Source organism: Musa acuminata, chromosome BXJ1-7, assembly GCF_036884655.1.
Source record: "Musa acuminata AAA Group cultivar baxijiao chromosome BXJ1-7, Cavendish_Baxijiao_AAA, whole genome shotgun sequence".
In the NCBI taxonomy this organism is placed as follows: domain Eukaryota; kingdom Viridiplantae; phylum Streptophyta; class Magnoliopsida; order Zingiberales; family Musaceae; genus Musa; species Musa acuminata.
In genome coordinates this window covers 7,929,818-7,949,999 of record NC_088333.1, presented here as the reverse complement: position 1 = coordinate 7,949,999, position 20,182 = coordinate 7,929,818, and the positions used below count along the sequence as shown (strand labels likewise).

The 20,182-nt window shown below is 41.3% G+C and overlaps 5 protein-coding genes and 1 long non-coding RNA gene across 6 annotated transcripts; 5 read left to right on the top strand and 1 right to left on the bottom strand.

Moving 5' to 3' along the window:
- Nucleotides 1–318: 318 nt before the first annotated feature.
- On the top strand, nucleotides 319–2,061 carry LOC135680123 (pentatricopeptide repeat-containing protein At1g62720-like). The gene has a single exon (XM_065194109.1). The coding sequence runs from the start codon at nucleotides 319–321 to the stop codon at nucleotides 2,059–2,061; it is 1,743 nt and encodes a 580-aa protein (XP_065050181.1).
- A 2,255-nt stretch (nucleotides 2,062–4,316) lies between these two features.
- LOC135678589 (probable histone H2A.2) lies at nucleotides 4,317–5,153 on the top strand. Its single transcript, XM_065191548.1, has 2 exons — nucleotides 4,317–4,572; nucleotides 4,656–5,153. Exons 1-2 carry the CDS (start codon nucleotides 4,363–4,365, stop codon nucleotides 4,890–4,892), a joined length of 447 nt encoding a protein of 148 aa, XP_065047620.1. The 5' UTR covers nucleotides 4,317–4,362; the 3' UTR covers nucleotides 4,893–5,153.
- Nucleotides 5,154–6,530: 1,377 nt separating this feature from the next.
- LOC135678590 (small ribosomal subunit protein uS8-like) lies at nucleotides 6,531–8,961 on the top strand. The gene is made up of 4 exons (XM_065191550.1): nucleotides 6,531–6,801; nucleotides 7,718–7,861; nucleotides 7,943–8,103; nucleotides 8,696–8,961. The coding sequence occupies exons 2-4, from the start codon at nucleotides 7,729–7,731 to the stop codon at nucleotides 8,792–8,794; spliced, it is 393 nt and encodes a 130-aa protein (XP_065047622.1). The 5' UTR covers nucleotides 6,531–6,801; nucleotides 7,718–7,728; the 3' UTR covers nucleotides 8,795–8,961.
- Nucleotides 8,962–10,582: 1,621 nt separating this feature from the next.
- On the top strand, nucleotides 10,583–12,292 carry LOC135679897 (uncharacterized). The gene is made up of 3 exons (XR_010515357.1): nucleotides 10,583–11,220; nucleotides 11,301–11,355; nucleotides 11,433–12,292. It is a non-coding gene; the product is annotated as an uncharacterized LOC135679897 (long non-coding RNA).
- Nucleotides 12,293–13,923: 1,631 nt separating this feature from the next.
- LOC135678588 (actin-101-like) lies at nucleotides 13,924–17,106 on the bottom strand. The gene is made up of 5 exons (XM_065191547.1): nucleotides 16,978–17,106; nucleotides 15,615–15,685; nucleotides 15,126–15,519; nucleotides 14,419–15,032; nucleotides 13,924–14,329 (listed from the first exon to the last, which is right to left on the bottom strand). The coding sequence occupies exons 2-5, from the start codon at nucleotides 15,672–15,674 to the stop codon at nucleotides 14,264–14,266; spliced, it is 1,134 nt and encodes a 377-aa protein (XP_065047619.1). The 5' UTR covers nucleotides 15,675–15,685; nucleotides 16,978–17,106; the 3' UTR covers nucleotides 13,924–14,263.
- A 1,499-nt stretch (nucleotides 17,107–18,605) lies between these two features.
- On the top strand, nucleotides 18,606–19,879 carry LOC103991804 (protein SODIUM POTASSIUM ROOT DEFECTIVE 3-like). The gene is made up of 3 exons (XM_009411347.3): nucleotides 18,606–19,169; nucleotides 19,250–19,325; nucleotides 19,436–19,879. The coding sequence occupies exons 1-3, from the start codon at nucleotides 18,705–18,707 to the stop codon at nucleotides 19,609–19,611; spliced, it is 717 nt and encodes a 238-aa protein (XP_009409622.2). The 5' UTR covers nucleotides 18,606–18,704; the 3' UTR covers nucleotides 19,612–19,879.
- The last annotated feature ends 303 nt before the right edge of the window (nucleotides 19,880–20,182 follow it).

Sequence of the window (20,182 nt, the reverse complement as noted above, 5' to 3'; positions counted from 1 at the left end):
AGGCGAGAAAGAACACGACCTAATCGCAGCGTAGGATTGGGAATCTCCGAATCAAGAAACGCAAGAAGGAGAAGGATGGGAGGCATAGTTTCCGGAGGGGAGTTCGGCACAAGAAGTCGGGAAGAATAGGGATTGAATTGGATATTTGGAGAAAATATAGGGTGGGAGACTCCGAGATCGGAGGCGGGACGGCGATGAGAAGGAGAAAGGGAACGATAACTTTGGTGAAGCGAGCGCTTGGGGCTGCAGTGCAGTATAATATAGAACGGTCGCGGTGGTCGAACTGGCGCGCCTCGTCCGCATCCTCCTGTCCAAAATATGACTGCTGCTGGCATATTACCGAACACCACAGCTGCAGCCTCGATAACCTGGCGAGCTCTGATGAGAGCACTGCTAGTTCGATTGCCTTCTTTCTGCTCCACCCTTCGTGACTCCCCCTTCGCCGCTTCACCTCGTCCATTCCACGCCTCCTCCACTTCATCCCCACGGCTCCCCAAAACCCCCTGCTTCCAAAGACTCTCCTTTTTCCTTCAATACCTCTCTAAAACCCCCAGCGACCCCAGATCCCTTGCCGCCCTCGATTCCGCCCTCGCCGAAGCCCACCTCCTCGACTCCACCGCCTCCGTCCTCCTCATCCGCGCCCTCTCCCGACGCAAGAAGCTCACCAGAGCGAAGTCTGTCCTCTCTGGCCTCAAGCAGCGCGGCATCGTCCCCGACCTCTTCCTCTACAGCCTCGTGCTCCAATGCCTACTCCCGGAATCCCCCATCCGCGACGTCGAATCGGTTTGGCATGACATCAAAGGGGGAGGCCCCGATGGGATCTCCGGCGCTTCGGATTTCTTCATCGGTCTCTGCCGGCGCCGCGTTGACGCGTCTGAGATCGAGCAAGTCTATCGCAGGGTTTCGAGGAGCCGGTGGGGTTTGAGTAGGCAGAGGTACATGGCCTTGATTGGTGCTTTCTGTCAGAGTAGCTGCCCGAATCCGAGTTTGGCTAGAGCTGTTCTGAGGGAAATGGAGGAGAAGGGATTTGAAGCAGATGAATTGACTTACTTTGCTATCTTCCGCAGCTTCTGTCGAGTTGGGAACGTCTTCGAAGCTGATTTGGTTCTCAGGAGCATGGTGGATAGGTGGAACTGTAAGCTTGACATACTGATCTACGGGAATTTCTTGTATGGGTTGTGTAAGTCGGGTAAGTTGCGAGAAGCGCGCAAGTTGTTCGATAAATTGTTGAAGAAAGGCCAAAACATCAAAGATAGCTTGATTCCAGTGCTAAAGCCAGGAAGGCGAGTCATCTTCCAACTGAGCTCGACCAAGTTGATTTCTGAAACGGTGGCATTTGGGGCGTACTTCCAATCGCTTTGTAAAACAGGGAGAGTTGAAGAGGCTGAAATGCTCTTGAAAGAGGCAACAGAGAAGAACATTCCGGTGGAGACCCGCGTTTATGTGTCATTCATAGGGGCCTTGTGCCGGGCTGGTAGAGCAGAAGATGCGGTCGAGTTTTTAGATCTCGAAAAGAAGAAACAAAGTGTATCTGTTGGTGATATCACTGTTGCTGTGATAGCAGGTCTCTGCAAACTAGGCCAGGTTGATGATGGATATAGGCTTCTCTTGGAGATGGTAAATGAGGGAGTTTCTCCAACTGCTCAAGTTTGTAATTGGATTCTAAAAAGCTATTGGGAAGCAGGGAGGATGGAGGAGGCAATTGGCCTTTTTGAGAAGTTGAGGGCTGGGAATTGTGGTGGTTGTGTTAGGCCCAATGCATCGACATATTCTTTGATGATCCATGGCCATCTGGGGAGGGGGGATATTGCGATGGCTGTCTCTTTCGTTGAGCAGATGGAAAGGGAGAAGATGCAAGTAGATGTTGGCTTGCACACATCTGTTGTTCGAAGTTTATACACTACTGGAAAACTTGAGGAGACACATCATTACATGAACAAAATGATTGAAAGTGGGACTATAGTTTCATATGCTGAATGGGAAGAGTTAGTGAATTCCATGACAATGAGAATCGAGGATATCTATACCTTGAAGTCGGTAACAGAGATGAGAGGCCATTAGAGGAACATAGAAACGAAATTTGTGGTTGCCTATAATGCAAGAATTTTGAGGTAATGGAACAAGGTCCCATATTAGAACTAGTTGCGAATGCAATATTTACATTATTGATTCTGATCTTAATTGACTGTGATGTTGAAACCACATCTGGGCTGGTACAAATTACCAGCTGATGATCATTGAGTAACTTTTCTTGATTCTGATCTTAATTGACTGTGATGTTGAAACCACATCCGGGCTGGTACAAATTACCAGCTGATGATCATTGAATAACTTTTCTTGGTGATCATTGCCCAAAAGAAGTGTACCAGCATTCATTTGCAGGATCACATCATGAAGTGATTGTCAAGGCATGTTATGCTTGCTGCACATGTTCTTCATCACTTGATTATGGACAATGAGTGTCTGCTGATCTTGATATATGGAACTCCTATTGGCAGAAAATGCACATTCAAGTCGATTCAGCTTGTTCTGCTAGGTGGGGAGTTTTTCTAGTACTCTACCAGTACCCTGCATATGAAAATGATTTGTTTTAGGATCTTTCTTAAATACAATGCAAGGTATTGCTTCTTGATTCCGTTATGTTATACAAATAGCTCTCTCACTTTCTCTAGTCCTGCTCTCTCAGTCCATTATAAGACCAAACTTGTTCCAAGGTAAAAATGATACTGTGGAAGTTCTTACATTACTGAGTAATTTTTCAACAGCACTTCAAAATTTTCTCTCTCTCTAAATTTTTCAGGGACTATGGATATACCGTAGCTGCAGTTGGTTTTCAGATTAATTGCGAAAACAGGTATCTAGTAGTATTGACATCCAGGCACCGCACAATCATGATTTTTTTTCGCCCTTAAATCATGATTCTTAAGTAGGAAGAAAATGGTGCACTTGGTACCTAAAGCAGCTTGACATGGCATGTCAGTTGTTGCATGTACCTAAACCACACAGACAAAAACATCCCTATGCATGTTCTAGTGGTTAGCATATTTTGTGCACCATTAGGTGATTAAGGAATTTTAGTATCAAGAAAAAATATTTGTATAGATGTTGATCATGAACTAGTGGAAATTCTCGGCCAGTGAATCTGGTGCATGAGTGATCTATCCAATGGGAGCTTATCTGGTGGTACTTCTTCTAACAAAAGTGAATGCACTAGTTTTGGCTCACATTTTTTGTAAGCAGATCCACTGAACTCATTGCTAAATCTCATTATCATTGTTCTTGCTTCTGCAACTTTTGTCTATCCATTGTGCTCATTCATGACTGATAAATGAACCTGAAGAGAAAAAATCATAGTACATCTGCTCAACTTTTCTCCATTGAATCTTGATGCAGGTTAAACTAGCAACAAAATTTCCTGTAAATGAAAAGGATCACTCTGCCGATTTGGAATGCAACAGTCACAGCTTGACATGTACAGGCATAAATGCATATGTATCATCAGGACACTGGTTCATAGACATAATTTTGAAGTCAGACAAGAATTTCCTCAAAGATGACCTTCATTTAATTCAGATGCTATTTGTGTCTCTCAAGCTCATGCCACAATCATATAGGGGATGGAGGAACAATCAATCAAATTATTATTTTCTTCAATATTAAAGGTTTGATGTAGCTGGTGAGTTATTTAGATGTTGATAGGATTAAATTCCTATCTATATTTACATTAGAAAGATTTAAATATGAACATGATGTATGCTTATGCAACTTAAATGCAAGTTGAGTTCCTTGCATGTGCTGTGCTTGCATGTAACTGTATCATAAGTAAATATTAATCAAGGAAAGAGGGAAAAGACCGTGACTAACGTGCACCCATTTATTTGGGACCCACCAACGCAAATGGAACTCAACACCTATTTAATGAAAAGCGAAAAGCTATATTTTAATTTATTCTTTTCCTGTTTTATTTTGCTGACATGGAAATATGCTATTGGTCAGTATATATCCATCTTACGGGGCGGGTAACTTCGTTTAGGGTACGAAAAGAAATGTTCGATTCCGTCTTAGGTGGGCCCGACCCAGACGCTTACTCTCGTCTACGTCGGCAGCTCCCCATCGTCCGTTGCTACAACGGACCGATCTGATGATTGCATCTGTCAAAATCGTCTCCTATTAGCTCAATCGCGAATTCACGGATCGCCAGGCTGTCGATATCCAGCGGTCCATTCGAAACGCATCCAACGGTCAGTACCGTCTGCACACAGGTCACCAAAACACATGTGGGCAGTGCATATATAACAGCAGGCAAACCGCTCCCACTATATCGGGTTTGTCCAAACCGGCACGAAGCGCAACGCCGAGTAGATGGAGGCGACCGGGAAGGGCAGGAAAGGCGCCGGCGGTCGGAGGGGCGGAGGGCCCAAGAAGAAGCCGGTCTCCCGGTCGGTGAAGGCCGGCCTCCAGTTCCCTGTGGGCCGTATCGGCCGCTACCTCAAGCAAGGCCGTTACGCCCAGCGTGTCGGCACTGGCGCCCCTGTCTACCTCGCTGCCGTCCTCGAGTACCTCGCCGCCGAGGCAAATCGATCTCTCCCCCTTTTTTTCTGCTTCTAGGATTTTTCTGGTCTGCTTTGATTGACGATGTGCGGTTGTGGAGGTAGGTGTTGGAGTTGGCCGGAAACGCGGCAAGGGACAACAAGAAGAACCGGATCATTCCGCGGCATGTGCTGCTGGCCATCAGGAACGACGAGGAGCTGGGGAAGCTTCTCGCCGGCGTGACGATCGCCCATGGCGGGGTGCTTCCTAACATCAACCCCGTGCTCTTGCCGAAGAAGACCGCGAACAAGGAACCCAAATCGCCCGCCAAGCCCGCCAGCAAGTCGCCCAAGAAGGCTTAGTGGGGCGTTGGATCCTTCAAGTCTCCTCTTTGCTCTCTCTTTGTGTGTGATTCTGTGGTTATATTAGCTTCTTTTTCTTCCTTGCTTTCTTTTGTTCGGGTAGTGGAATGATGGGTCGAATCTGGAAAAGGGGGAGAGCTTTGTTTGTATCTGTCGTGGTTGCTTTTCCTTGCTGGGGATTTTAGACGAACAAAGCGTTTGAATTGTGGAACCTACGACTCTCTAATGGGGAATTTGAAGTGTTCTCGTTGCAAATCATAAGATCTGTTGCGATTGGGAAGGGGAAAGATGGGAGTTTGGTTTCACGAATTGAGGCCATTGCTGTGTCCTCTGCATTTGAGTTCTTACTTTATACCAGTTAGTGTTCCATGCTTTTCTGCTTTCTCATGGTCTTGCTTCTTCGTGAGTTCTTCTCATTGGAGTGCCTGAGGTGCACCCTCTGGTTATTAGTAAGTAGTACAGAAGCAAACAAACTTTGTTGATTCTTTCTATGTCATAGTATATATTGTGTGGTCTGATGTTTGCAGTCTTTTGTTCATTTTGACTATTGGATTACCTAAAGTTGGTGCTTGAAATCATAGCACAAAGTCCAAATATGTAGCTTTATCTGTGTTCCATGTTATGTTGCCACATCTTCTAATTCAGTCTAGACTCTTGTGATCCAGGCAGGGTCATGTAGTATCTAGATTCACTTGACCAATGAGTGGTGGAAGAGTTCATGCAATCAATTCATGTTTGCCAAATGGGCTTTTGTTTCTACTCCTTCCATTTTCTTGAGTGATAATACTAAGTATTTTGGAGCTTGTTATTGTTTCATTAGCACTTGAAACAATTGTCTAAATGTCTTTGGTTAATAGACTTCAGCTTATTATGGTCAGTAATTTAATGTTGGATCACTTACAGTCTGAATCACTTGCTTTACCAATCCAATCCGAAAGATTCATTGGTTGTTTGGCACTTGTATCATAACATCTGTTTCTCACTTGATTATTACAAGCTGCTTGTCAATCATATGTTTGGGACTATCTGTTTGATATTCCAATATGTAAATGATGATTATATTGTTTCTACAACAAGTGTTTTCTTTTTTTGTTGGATCACTTACAATCTGCTTCATTTGTTTAACTGATCTTGATGGGGTGTCACTGTTTGCTACTTTAACTTGGCACATTGGCTAGCTTGCTTTTTCTGGAATGCTACTGGTTTCTTCAAGAACTTCTATAGTTCCTACATTGAAGTTGGAGGGTGGTTTTAGATTTACAAGGAGCTCTACCAAATTAAATGTCTTGTCTTATCAGTCATCAAATGTTTGCTTGAAATATTATCTTCCCTATGTTTTTGCATCTTAGGTTGTATTTATGTGAACTTACCTCATAGAACAGAGACCTTCGATTCTGAGTTTTCAAAAATAAGAATAATCTCATTGCAGGGATGTGACATTTATTTGAAATCCAAACCAATATTTGGTCTCAGATAAGATTTAGTTGGTGATGACGTGTTAGACGTATTTATCAAAGGTTGAAGGTTTAAATTTTTATTCGATATATATTTAAACATATCACTTAATTTATTTAGTAAAATATTTTGATAATTAATCTAAAGATCTAAGAAATATTTTGACTTTGATGGACTGTGAAGTCAAACGGATCTCTTCTTCTCCTGGCCGATCAGTCAATGGGTTCGGATCCAAGTGCAGGATGATGGGCTGGCCCGGTGAATGTCAAAATTAGGGCTTCTTTGCTACACTCGATTATAACCGTTCGATCACGATCCAAGGGACCGGAACGATAGGAATCACGAGAACGGAGGCGGATATAAACCGCGACTCCGTTCTCCTCCGCTTTCGCTGACGTTGTCGAGTTTAGGGTTTGGGGCGGTTCTCCGCGTTGGCGAGATCCTTCTTCCCGAGGTGCGATCTTAGTCTTTTCCCGCTTGTTTTCTTCTCCTGCACTTCGTTCGTACGAGTTTGTTCTTTGAATCACATCGATCTTCTATGAGACGGATCGTTGCTGTGTTTTGATTTCCAATCGATCGATTTTGTTTGTGCGTTTCATTCTTCTGGGTCCTTTTGTAGGATTTGTTTTACATATAGTTTTTTGGACTCTAGTCTGCTTTCTGCATCTGTTTTTGATCTAACATGTTTCTTGGTATTTACGGTCAATCTTGTTTCTTGTTTACACCATATGTGTTGGTCTAATTGTAGGGTGGGTGCTATATCCAATTAGGAAAGCATTATCTATTAGTATCGTTGTCTTGGGCAATCTTCTGATCCATTTGATTCGATGTTTGCTGTAAGTTACCAACGAAAGTTGCAGCCCGCCGGCGTTTTTGATCTAAAACCATTCCTACTTTAGAAACTTCGTTCTCATAAATTGTTAGGTCAGCCGGTTTGGATTAAGGCTTCCGTGATAATGTTTGTCTCGAAATATATTGGTGGTTACATTGAGTTAGAACGAAACTGTATTCTTGCATGCTTTTAGGGGTTACAAGTGGGTGACTTTTTGGGTTTGCTTGTCCAAACCTTCCATGGTACCTATCCAACAACAAACAGCTGGTACGCACCAACCTAAAACCAATCCACACATCGTATTTGGAACAGTTTAGTATTTTAAAGTTATTTTTGTACATAGAGGAATCCCTTGGTGCTCAGAATATTATTCTAGCTTGTTAAGCAAGCTGGGAGGTTTCTAATGTTTATCTAATTAGCTTTGCAGCCTAGATGGTAGGTCATGGGAAGGTCTCATCTTTTCCTGTGGGTCACTAGATTTTGGTTCCAAGTTCCTTGTCTTTCATTTAATATATGTAACCATTTGATTTTTATGCAGGCTTGACCAGGATGGTGAGAATCAGCGTTTTGAATGATGCTCTCAAGAGCATGTACAATGCAGAGAAGCGTGGAAAGCGGCAGGTCATGATTAGACCATCATCTAAAGTGATAATTAAGTTTCTCCTTGTAATGCAGAAGCATGGTTAGTGCTTTGATTATGTCTGTGTTTATACTATAAAAATTACATTGTTTTGATGATTCCTCGACATGTATGTTTCTCCAGGATATATTGGTGAGTTTGAATACGTGGATGATCACCGGGCTGGTAAAATAGTTGTTGAGTTGAATGGGAGACTGAACAAATGTGGTGTGATTAGCCCTCGCTTTGATGTGGGCGTCAAAGAGATTGAGCCTTGGACTGCCAGGCTACTCCCATCACGTCAGGTAAATTTGCTAAAATCCTTCCATATCTGTTTATAGTTCTACATTTTTTATATTGGCAAAACTACAAGTATATAATTCAAAACTCAGCGATCTATGTACTTCAATTCCTCTAAATTTAGGTTTAACATTTATATCCCTGTAAAATCTAAAAACTTGCACAATGTGATCCTAGTTAAGACCTTTTAGTTGACCGTGATTTTATTGTCAGTTGAATCTCTAATTGATGTTAATACTATAAAAGCTATTATGATTGTTAGATTGTTAACAATATTTTCAAGTATGTTTTGTTCTAATACAATTCTCAAACTAAAACCAGTTACAAACTGTGGTGCTTGACTTGAGTATTCTGCAAAAAAAAAAAAACTTCAGTAGTCTGTGTGATTCTTAATACTTGGGTAGACATGCTAATAATAAAATTTGTAAGGGCAGATATTTTCTTTATAAACTTTGCAAGAATAGATATGTAGATACTTGTTTAATTGTTGATTTGATGTGATTTGTATGGTAGCCATATTCCTTTTCAGCTCCATTTTGTCAATGGTGTGAAGCATAGATAAAACTAATGTCAATTTTTCGGTACCAATGTATGCAGTTCGGTTACATTGTGTTGACCACATCTGCTGGAATCATGGATCACGAAGAAGCTAGAAGAAAGAATGTTGGTGGTAAAGTGCTCGGCTTCTTTTACTAGATGGGCTTTTTTTTTATGAGGCTGCAGATCATAAATGTAATCCTGGTGAGAACGTGGTAATTTTGGATTATGGTATCCGTCTTTTCTGTCAGCTCCTGGATCTGGAGTCCATATTGAACAAGTCAGATACTCCATTTCAAAGTAGACCTGATTGATTCTGCTTCCAATAGTTTATTATCTTAATACTTAATCACGAAAAAAATTTAAATGTGTTTTAGTTCTTGGTAATACATAATTTCAACTGCATAAACTCTGATTCTTTCAAGTTGGAATCATATGGGAAGCTAAGAAGGTTTCATCATTCGTGTCTTGAGTTTCCATGGAGGAGTTGATTCTTGTTATAACGTGGGAAAACAACTTGCAGACTCACCATTGTTTTCACCTGCTTCTGACAATAACATCTGCCACGTATCACTGACAAGGACAAGGTGATATCTTGCTTAAAACGCATTCAAATTCAAAGTGAACTTATGGACTGGGCTAACTAAGGTCGTTAGTTTGTTAGTTGTCTTTAGTGTGGTTCTTATATTTTAAAAAATTGTATTGACATTTGTGGAGATATGAGAGTGAAATAATTAAGTTCATTTATTCTAACGATATTAGTTTTGTCGATGAAAATATGAAAATAAAGAGTAAAAAAATAATTTTAACATTTGATGGTGGATGGTGTCGATAGTTGATGGTGGCATTGTTGGCGTTTGTGGTGGAGGATTCCTCTCCCTTTGCATTTGCGTCGATGTCGATGCAAATGTTGAACGGGCGTCGCTCTTTGATCTATGCTCCGTCAACAAGTTCTGTATCATCTTCGACTTCTTCATCGGTTGGACCCATCACCTCATCGTTGATCTCGGCATTCCCTACGTCGTCTTCTACTCCTATGGCGCCTTCGGCATTTTCGTCCTCGACCACATCTAGCATTCCCTACGTCATCTTCTACTCCTCTGGCGCCTTTGGCATTTTCGTCCTCGACCACATCTAGTGACATATGTCCCCTATTCCCCCCCTATTCCCTCTTTCGACGTTGTCGCTTCCTCCTTTTCGATGACCCTCGTCTCTTCCTTCTCTTATTCTCATCTCCTTTCCGTCTATTGTCGCTACAAGGCCAGTGACTCAGATTGGGAGTTCATCATGGACTCTTTCCTGACCAACGTCACTAGTTGGGTTGATGTCAACAACACCTTCGACACCCACCTCCCCCGCTTGAGAGTTCATCATGGACTCTTTGCTAACCAACGTCGGTAGTTAGAGTAATGTCAACAACACTTTCGACAACCTAGAGGGTGACTACCTCCCCCGCTTAAGGCAATCCTATGGCCATGGTCGTGTTTGGGTTGTGGGATCAATTCACCCGACGAAAGACTTGGGGTGTGTGGCAGGCAAGAGGTCATGGCATGGTTAGATATGTGCTTGTCACGGTCGGTGGTGTACATCTGTTTCGGGAGCTAGTACATGTCGACGGAGGCTTAGATAGGTGGGATCGCAACGACATTCTAAAAGAGCAAGGTCTTTTCCCTATGGGCACTCGACAGGGCTGGAGCAGTTTAAGAGGGCAAGAGGGATGGTAATGCGAGGGTGGACGTCGCAGGTGATGATCCCGGGCCATGTCATAATGCTTCGTTTGTGACTCACTATACGTGGAACTCGATGTTGAAGGGGGTGACGTCGGGGGGCTGATGGAAGCGGAGTAGTTCATGAATGTGAAACTATTAGTGGAGGATAGAGGGGTAGCTGTTAGGATGGGCGAGGAGTCTTACCATGACTGTTGCCATTGACATCGTCTATCACTAAACGTTAAAATTATTTTTTCTCTTTATTTTTATATTTTTATCAATAAAACTAATATCATTAGACTAAATGAACTTAATTGTTTTAATTTTATATTTATAGAGATGCAATGCATACTTTTAAAGTGTATGGACCGGAATGCTATATCAATTTTGTTCTTCCTTATTTATAAACCATGTAAAATAAAAAGAGACCGAGTAGATTCAAGCTAGATTTTGCCACTAAGACATTATCGATTGAATCCAAATAGCTCAAAGCATTGATTTTTTTGGGGCCAATCTATGATTGGATTAAAATCAATTAATGTCAATTTTGGTCAACAGTGTTTTAAAGTTGACCCAACCTGATCTACTTTTTCGAAGGTTTGTTTCCTTTAGGTTTGAACTCGAACCCAATCCAACCCCAATTTATCCCTCATCTCATCGGTGGCCCCATTTCAACCGGGTTACATTTCAGCAACCGGACTCAACCCAACCCATGTGTGTACCTATATAAAACCCAATTCAACCATGTCTTGTCCCCGCGCTCTGCCGACCCAAATCCGTAAACGAAACCCTCACCGCAGCCCGCTTCTCTCTCCGTCACGATCACCAGCTTCAGGAACCTCGGCCGCCCTGCCGGCCCCGCGGCTCCATGCTCAGGTCGTCTTCGCACTACACCTCTTCTCTTCTATTCTCTTTTCCTGGGGTCCTCGAGCTGACACTCCGTTCCGCGCGCGCAGGACGATGGTGTCGCAGCTGGTCAATCACGAGCGCATCGAGACCATGGTCGCGAAGGTGATTTCTTCGAGCACTTGACCGTCTTTGCTGCCATGTCGTTGTTCGTCCACTTATCGTTTACCGCATGTTGTCAGGCGAAGCAAGTCCGGCGAATTGCTGATAACATGGTGCAGCTGGGGAAGGCATGTTTAAATTCTCTGCTTGTTGATTCTGATTCTTAGGGTCCTTGGTTTCGGATTCGTTGTAGCAGTTTCAAAATGCTTCATCGTATTATAGTACGATTGGAAGCACAATGTTAGGGTAAATGATTCTCACAGAACTTTAGTAAGTTGATGGATGAATTTAAGGAGGATTTGGTGATACAAGCACAAGCACTTTGTTGTTTTTGGTGAAATTTTTTTAATGATATTTTCTTGCTAAAATCTAAATGCTCTAGAGCATTTTTTTTGTCCTCAATTTGAGTGGTTTGTTCATCTCGGGATTTAACTGTTCCTTCTCGATAGTTTATTTATGTACTCCAAGCGATTATTTGCTCGTCTTACTTCCAAGAAAATCATGCTTATATATGCCCATATATAAGCGATCAACTGTTCTTATATATATATATGTTCATCAAGGATACAAAGTCTTCTTTGCTTAAGTCAAATGCTGACCGTTTCAATGCTTATGTTTATTTTATGTTCCTTTAGTCTTTCCCCCTTTTTTTTTCTCTCATGATGTTTTACCTTATAGAAGCCTATTTCTTTGTTTGTTTAAGATTATGTTTTTAATGATTTGGAGCAGAATTTTTAGGTCTCATTTAGCCATTTTGGTAAAGGGGAAGACAATAACTACATTCTGTGTAAAACTACTTCTGTAATACTATGTATAAAGCCAGATTAAAAGCAACGTAGGAACACAAATAGCTGAAATATCCCTATCACGTGGGTTAGTATAAGATAGAGAAACTTAGCAAAGAATGCATCTTATACACATGCTCTTTTTTTTGTTCAAAGTTTGAGAAATCTACTTCATCTTCAGCAGAACTAAATAATGTGCCGCATGTCTGGCATCTCTTATTGTCAAACCAATTGTTTTTTTTCTGTATTTGCTTCATTTCTTTAATAATTTATTTATTAACTGTTCCCTAGTTTTGTAGATCTCATGATCAACATAACTAGAACCACATAGGTGGATATGGTCATTGTTTATTATATCAAGAGTTTGACTCTTTACAGGATACACTTCATGCTGCATGTGTACTGCTGCTTTTGTTCGTGGTGATGATGTTCTTCATAAATTGTTCACGGAGCTTGCTTATCGCTACAAGTAAATGTTTGATCCATTCACCTTGTTTTGCCTGTTTCGTAGCTAGATTCGGTGAAAACTTTGTTATCAATATAAGGGACTGAGTAGAGGGATATACAAGATTGCTTCGAACATTCATACGAATGGGGGATGCTACACCAATGGCATATATCGAGTAAAGTTCTTTTTCTTGATTTGCTCATCTAAGAAATTATTTTAGTGTCAATATTAAGCACATGGTGTTTTCACTTTTTGTTCTTGTATTGTTCATTCTCACACCATATAAAGGTATGAATATGTGTCCTGCATGATAATTTACTTGACTGGAAACATTATTATGTTTTGATTATCTCAAAGTGATTTGTTTCAATTTTGTTTATAGATTTTGTTCGGGTCATCATCTTTTCATTGTTTAAAATAATCTACCAGGTTTAATTTTCATCTAACCCCTACTTTTTAACAGGTGTTAGTTGAACTGTATCTTTGTTTCACGTTTTTGTTCAAATGAAAGTCTAAATGCTACCCGTTACATCAAAATATCCTGGATGGCTTCACATGCTCATTTAGATGTGTTGCTTATATGTTGATTATTTTTGGTTTTGAAGATCATAAAATGACTAGTTCATTTCTCTTCCAACCTATAACTAAGACACATTTTATAGGTTCACCTATATTATCTGTATGCTTCTGAGAGCTCCTTCTGATCCCCGATCAAAATCCAGTGCTAGCCAAATGCAAACGCTGCACAGAAAACTGATCCTTCTATTTCAATGTGGTTGCGGTGCAACTTCTTGCCATGGCCACAGGAGCATAAAATAGTAGTGATGGATCATGGTTAGGCCTTTTAATGCCCAAGTATTCGTACGTAACTATTGCAATGGCATCGGTGCATGGGCAGGCCATCTTGTTCATAATTGTAATAATTATGACACATATCAATGGCATATCATTGTCATAATTGTCATTGTCATAATTGTAACAATTACGACAATGATATGGTGCGATCTCCAATGCTTTATTTCCTACAATGGAATGATGCAGCATCATACCAGATTTGAAGAACCAGCCAGATATGGTTGATGGTTGCTGGGACTGCTTTGAGTTTGTGTGTTTGCTCGATGAGAGAGGTTACTGGGCTCAGCCACCGCCACTATTAGCACCCATGGCAAGTGCTTGTCCAATTAAATATTGTCCAAGTGTTAGTACCGTGAACTGACTCGGGTTTTCCACATCTAGAGCCCCCAAATCTATTCCAAAAACGAACCATCAACAAACACATGAGATTAAACCAAGGAAATAATAGCTGATAAACAAGTGAAGACACCTGACGCGAGAATCTGATGAAACATGCAAATAGCAGATAAACCAGGTAATATACTTCATACAAGAAATCAAGCAGCAGGCGAGCCACGGAACAAGTCCCGAACCAGGATAGACACTAGAACTACGATACAACGCTACACAAAACCAGACAGAGAGAGACATATGGGTACAAAGATACATGTACTTGCTTACAGCCACCCTCCTCGTTGAAACATCTGTGAAGGGAAGCTATTCATCAATCCATCCTCAACCGTACAAAGACGTCTCAAGCACTATTTGAACAAGGCATGATTTCCAAACAAACCCAGGACTACAAAGAACAAGCCGTAGGAAATAAGATGCAGGTAACAAAAGCTTAGAAGCACTTCCGGTGGACAATTGCCGGACCAGATTCTTCGTACTCCCCCTTGGTAATCCACATCTGCAGATTTAAGCAAACGAGGTGGTTAAATAGAGTATAGATAGATCAGATCCGTTGCATGGCTTAAACTAAGATGTATAAAGCTTTACCTGCTGGAAGGTACTGAGGGAGGCAAGGATGGAGCCTCCTATCCAGACACTGTATTTCCTTTCGGGTGGGGCAACCACCTTTATCTTCATGCTGCTTGGTGCAAGCGCTGTGATCTCCTTGCTCATGCGATCGGCAATACCAGGGAACATTGTTGATCCACCGCTAAGCACAATGTTGCCATACAGATCTTTCCTGATATCCACATCACACTTCATAATAGAGTTGTATGTTGTCTCATGAATTCCAGCGGCTTCCATGCCAATCAACGATGGCTGGAAGAGCACCTCCGGGCACCTGAATCTCTCAGCCCCAATCGTGATAACCTGCCCATCGGGAAGTTCATAGCTTTTCTCCGCAGCAGAGCTAGTCTTGGCAGTCTCCAGCTCCTGTTCATAGTCAACAGCAACGTAGGCAAGCTTCTCCTTGATGTCCCTTACGATTTCCCGTTCTGCAGTGGTAGTGAATGAATAACCCCTCTCTGTCAGGATCTTCATCAGGCAATCCGTGAGATCACGACCAGCAAGATCCAAACGAAGAATGGCATGAGGTAGAGCATATCCTTCATAGATAGGAACGGTATGGCTGACACCATCACCAGAATCAAGCACAATACCTGTCAAAATGGCATTTAGCTTGGGCATCCCAGTTGAAAATAAAAAGAATGACCAACTCCATCACATCAGGCAAGCGATCACAAGATACTAACCAGTAGTACGGCCACTGGCATAGAGCGAAAGGACTGCCTGAATAGCAACATACATAGCTGGTACATTGAAAGTTTCAAACATTATCTGGGTCATCTTTTCCCTGTTTGCCTTTGGGTTAAGAGGGGCTTCGGTGAGCAGTATTGGATGCTCCTCGGGAGCAACACGGAGCTCATTGTAGAAGGTATGGTGCCAGATCTTTTCCATGTCATCCCAGTTGCTGACAATTCCATGCTCAATAGGATACTTCAGGGTGAGGATACCCCTCTTGGACTGTGCTTCGTCACCAACATAAGCATCTTTCTGGCCCATCCCAACCATAACACCTGTGTGACGAGGTCGGCCTACAATGCTAGGGAAGACTGCCCTAGGTGCATCATCACCAGCAAATCCAGCCTTTTGACAAAATAAACACAAGACTCATTTCAATTTGTAAACCAAATGCTGAAAAAGAAAGAACCGTTGCTCATCTGCAACAAGTACAAACTAACCTTGACCATTCCAGTTCCATTGTCACAAACAAGTGGTTGAATATCCTCTGCGTCGGCCATTTCTTATAAATCTGTGAAATGCAAGTGCGAAAGGAGCTTTCTGATTAGGACAAGAAAGACTTTTTTTGTCCTTTATCGAGACTAGTTTCATAAGATACAACCTTGAAGTCATCTAGAATCTGTGTTCAAGCACATCATACAAAAGAAAATAATCATACTAAAAAGTTATATAAGCAAGACATCATATTAGATGACAGCCATCCGAGTTCATTAAGGTTCATCGTGGTATAAAGCCGCCAGATACATGAGATGAAAAAACTTACTTCAAATGGGAAAGCAATAAAAAGCTGACATGGGATCTTTTAAATTTATACCACTCTTGTTAAATTGCAAAAGTGTCCTACAAAATAAGAAGGAACTTCATTTCAAATCTGAAAAGTTCCAAATATTTCACGCAAGTATCTAACCCGTATGCAAAGCATGTACATACATGTCACAGTAAGGGTATTGCATCACGGAAACTTGCAAAATAGTGCATATACATTGACCCTCCGAGGCCTTATAGTGGCTGGAGACTCGTGCATTGGGCCATCCTTAGTCGGGGAATGTGCAGAAATCCCCAAAACTTTTAATATTTACTCATCGACTTAGGTTCCCTAAACATGCTAAAATAATCCAAAGGCATAGTTCAGCGATATCTTGAACTAGTACTGTTATTCCACAACAAAGAATTAATTTTGATAATACGATTCAAAATAACACCCCAGATGGTGGAAATTCCATTCCCAAGGTCGTTCAGTTGATGCATTCCAAGTTGAGCTACAAGGCCAGATCCAACATAAGCACTAACAAGATAATATAAAAATAGGATACGAGAGGTTAGAATCCTTAGATTCAATGCTCAAAAAGGAACAAAAAAGGCCAGTGTGTGAAAAATGAGTCCATCAATTAATTTACACGCGACTAACAACAGAAATATCGATGAGACGAAGAAGTTCCTACTGGATATAAGTGAGCTGCTATTCCCAGATCAAAGCAGCCTTTAGTTCCAGAACGTTAAACCAAAACTACTGGAAAAGATAGATCCAACGATCCAACTAAAACATTAGCAAGGATTTGAAGAACACAACCGTTTGACGGCCAAAACATATTAGATCGCGTCCGATCAACCGATCCGAACACAAAAGCCCAAGATCTGAAACGATCTGGCATAGCGATGGTATCCAACCATCACAGTGCTCCCGATTCACTCGGGTAAGGAGAAGATTCCAAGATCTGGCCCGCGCGAGCCACAAACGTGCAAAGACAATCACAATAACACACGAAAGAACAGAACAAGAAGATCGAGAGACTGCGAGCTGACCTCGTCGAAGAGCGGAATCCAGACGAGATTTGACCTCCGCGAGAGATCGTAGGAAGGGTTGGTGACGAGCGAGAAAGGAGCTCTCCTCACCAAAACCAAAGAAATGGCACGGGGGAGATGAGGTCGGTGGCCCCTTTTATAGGCTGAGATGGACCGGTCCATTTCCGGCCCAAAGGTCTTTAAACAGCTCCTAAATGGGCCTTCCACAATCAGCCCATTGGATTTGAAGCTTTATGGGAAAAGTATTTCTTTTTTTCCTTTCCTTATTGCTTATTTATTTAGAAAGATTAGTAATTAACTTTTTTATCCCAATTATGTGCCATTATATTCACAACCATGCTTTTAAGTTGGAAATTTTTTTATTTTATATATATATAATAATTAAAAATTATAATATGCCTCGAAGCAATTCCAACTTGTTACAAAAAAAATTTTACGGTTTAATAGGTAACATAATTGAACCCATGAATTTAATCCAAGCTGAGTACAAAAAATTTTGCTTCAAAATGAAATATATTTTTCTCTTACTTCCTTTAGATTGTGTTCAAATTGTTAGGGGAGGAATCACATAGAGGTGTGTCCCAAGACAGAAAAGGTGATCAATGGATTTATAGTTTGCATATCACAAAGTGGGATGAACTAATTGCTTTGTGTGCATGCATAACATATTGCGTAGGTCAAATAGAAACATTTGCTTAGAAATATTCAATGAGAGAATACTTTCGCAATTGTCCAAAGCGATTGAATTAAAAAAAAATGTTATTATTTAGTTGTTGTAAATTATGTTTCTAAATACCTATTTATTTTTTGTATTAGAACACAATTGATGATTTTTTTATTATAACTCGAAGAGCCAACTTGATTTCCACTACTGCATGTTCATTGCATGTGAGTGGAGCTCTTTTCTTTTTTTTCACTTTATTTCAAGCCAGTTATGAAATCTGATCATTTCATGTGCATAATTAATGAATGGACAGTCTGATCCATACATTCTCTCATTATTAAAATATGAAAAAGTAAAACAACATGACATTTATATTTTCCTTCCACTGTCGATTTTGTCTTTCATTAATTGAGTACACACATTTTCTAGTATAGCCCACATTAAATATTATAACCTTTATATTTTTTTTCAAAAAAATTATTATTTCAAAATTCTCCTAAAAAAATCTCCATCTTGAAATTAAAATAGAAGGTAAAAAAAAACTTACGAGATATTAAACTAAATGTATTTATTTATAGGTGTAGAATAACAATCTAAACTAAGAGATTTTTATCTTTAAAATAATATCTAATCGATTTATCTAAAAGATAAAAGATAAAAATTTAAATCTTAACACTCTCCATTAAGATATACTTTTGAAGTTCAATTTTAACTTGTGATTTTAATCTTTGCTCTTAATGTCATGCTTTTTGCAAATAATATGATCTGCATTTAAAACCACAAGCAGTCCACCTAAATTTTGTTGCCAAAGCCTTCATCAAATAATATATGCGTACATTAGAGGTCGCAGAAATTGTCTGACCTGCAGCTTGCGTTCAACAAGAAAGCTGCACCTCGACGGACTCACTGTCGCTGCACAGAGATATATTTCATATGAATTCTGCTCCGCTAGAAGATGAAATCACGTGAAGTTGCCAGTGATTATTTAGTCTACCGTTGCATCCCGAGATTGTTCTAGCCGTTAAGCTCTCTCTCTCTCTCTCTCTCTCTCTCTCATACATTCATGCTAGTATTCTTTCACTTGTTCAAAACGACGCCTTTGCTCTTCGAGGAAATGAAGGGAGTCAACTTCCCCTGTGCATCCCCAGCATCAGCAGCAATATGCACCAGCGTAGGCCGAAGGTCCATGGTCCGAGGCAGCACCGGAAGGGCCATCGACCGCCACACGCCTCACTTGAGAGATCCGCGGCGAGCAAAGGCTGCTCTCAACTCAGTGTCTCATGCTCCCACCAGGACAAAATCCCACTTCCAAACGAGCAGGGAGAGTCCGAGAGAACCAACTGACCTCAGTAGTCATCCGGGCTCCTCACGATGTTTACTGGACGACGACGCATTTGATGTGTTCCCCAGCGTGGGGACTGCTGCTCCTGTTGCCTCAGCAGACCCGTCCTCGCTTCAGGGTGCCAAGAAAGATGAATCCGCCGTCTTCAAGCCACCACCATCTCCTCCTGCTGCCTCGAAGGAACAGGTTTGAGAGACTGCGTTCCGTGTTAGTATTCTTCTGACTTGCTGTGATCGTAGTAAGTTAAGATGGGGGTGTTTTCGAAGGTCGTGCATTTGAGGGTGTCTTTGCACTGCAAATGCTGCGAAAGGAAGGTCAGAAAGCACGTCTCCAAGATGGAAGGTGAGAGCACAAGTTTGACCCGGTCAACCTTTCTTTGTTCATGGTTTTCAACGTGCTGTTATTAGCTTAAGGATTTTGTTAAGCAAGGCTACACTAATTTGGGAAAGCAGGCGTGACATCATTCAACATAGATTTGGCGACGAAGAAGGTGACGGTGATGGGAGAAGTGACGCCGCTGGGAGTTCTAAGCAGCGTCTCCAAGGTTAAGAACGCGCAGATCTGGCGATCGCCGCCACGCTCGTCACCTTCCTCTCGGTCAAAACTCGCGTCTCTTGGGCGCCGGTAGAGGTACGGTGTGGGGGTGGGGTGGGGGATGTGTGAAAGAAATTGAAGGGAAGATTATGATTCTTCTCTTCATCTTATCAATTTCCTTATCTGTTGTTTCCTTGGAAAGTATGTTGGTCAGTCTAATTAATTTAGTCTGTGCACTACAAGACGAGACAAGGCTGCAGTAAGATCCTGTTCCTAAAATGGTGAGCTTATCAAGATTCCTGTTCCTGCTTGCCCATTTGGTTTGAGGACTCTCCTGTCCTCTTCATTGGTTTTAATATCAAACCTACAACAGTCTGCAATTAACCAGCAAGCAAAGCCGAATAGCAGCGGTTGTTCAAAATGTCATGTCGAGAAGTGATTGGGAATTTGCAGGTGATCATGTAAATTCTAAATGGAAAGAAAGCAATAAAGAATTCAAAGGGTTTGATAAATGCATGAGATTAGGCATTACGTTTAATATCAAATGAACAATTGAACACCTTCATCACTCAGCTGTGTAAAAATGTGCATTATATAAGGTACAACTGCTTTTGGATCCTTTCTGATCTTTGTAGAACTCACATTTGGGGAATGGCAGCAAACTG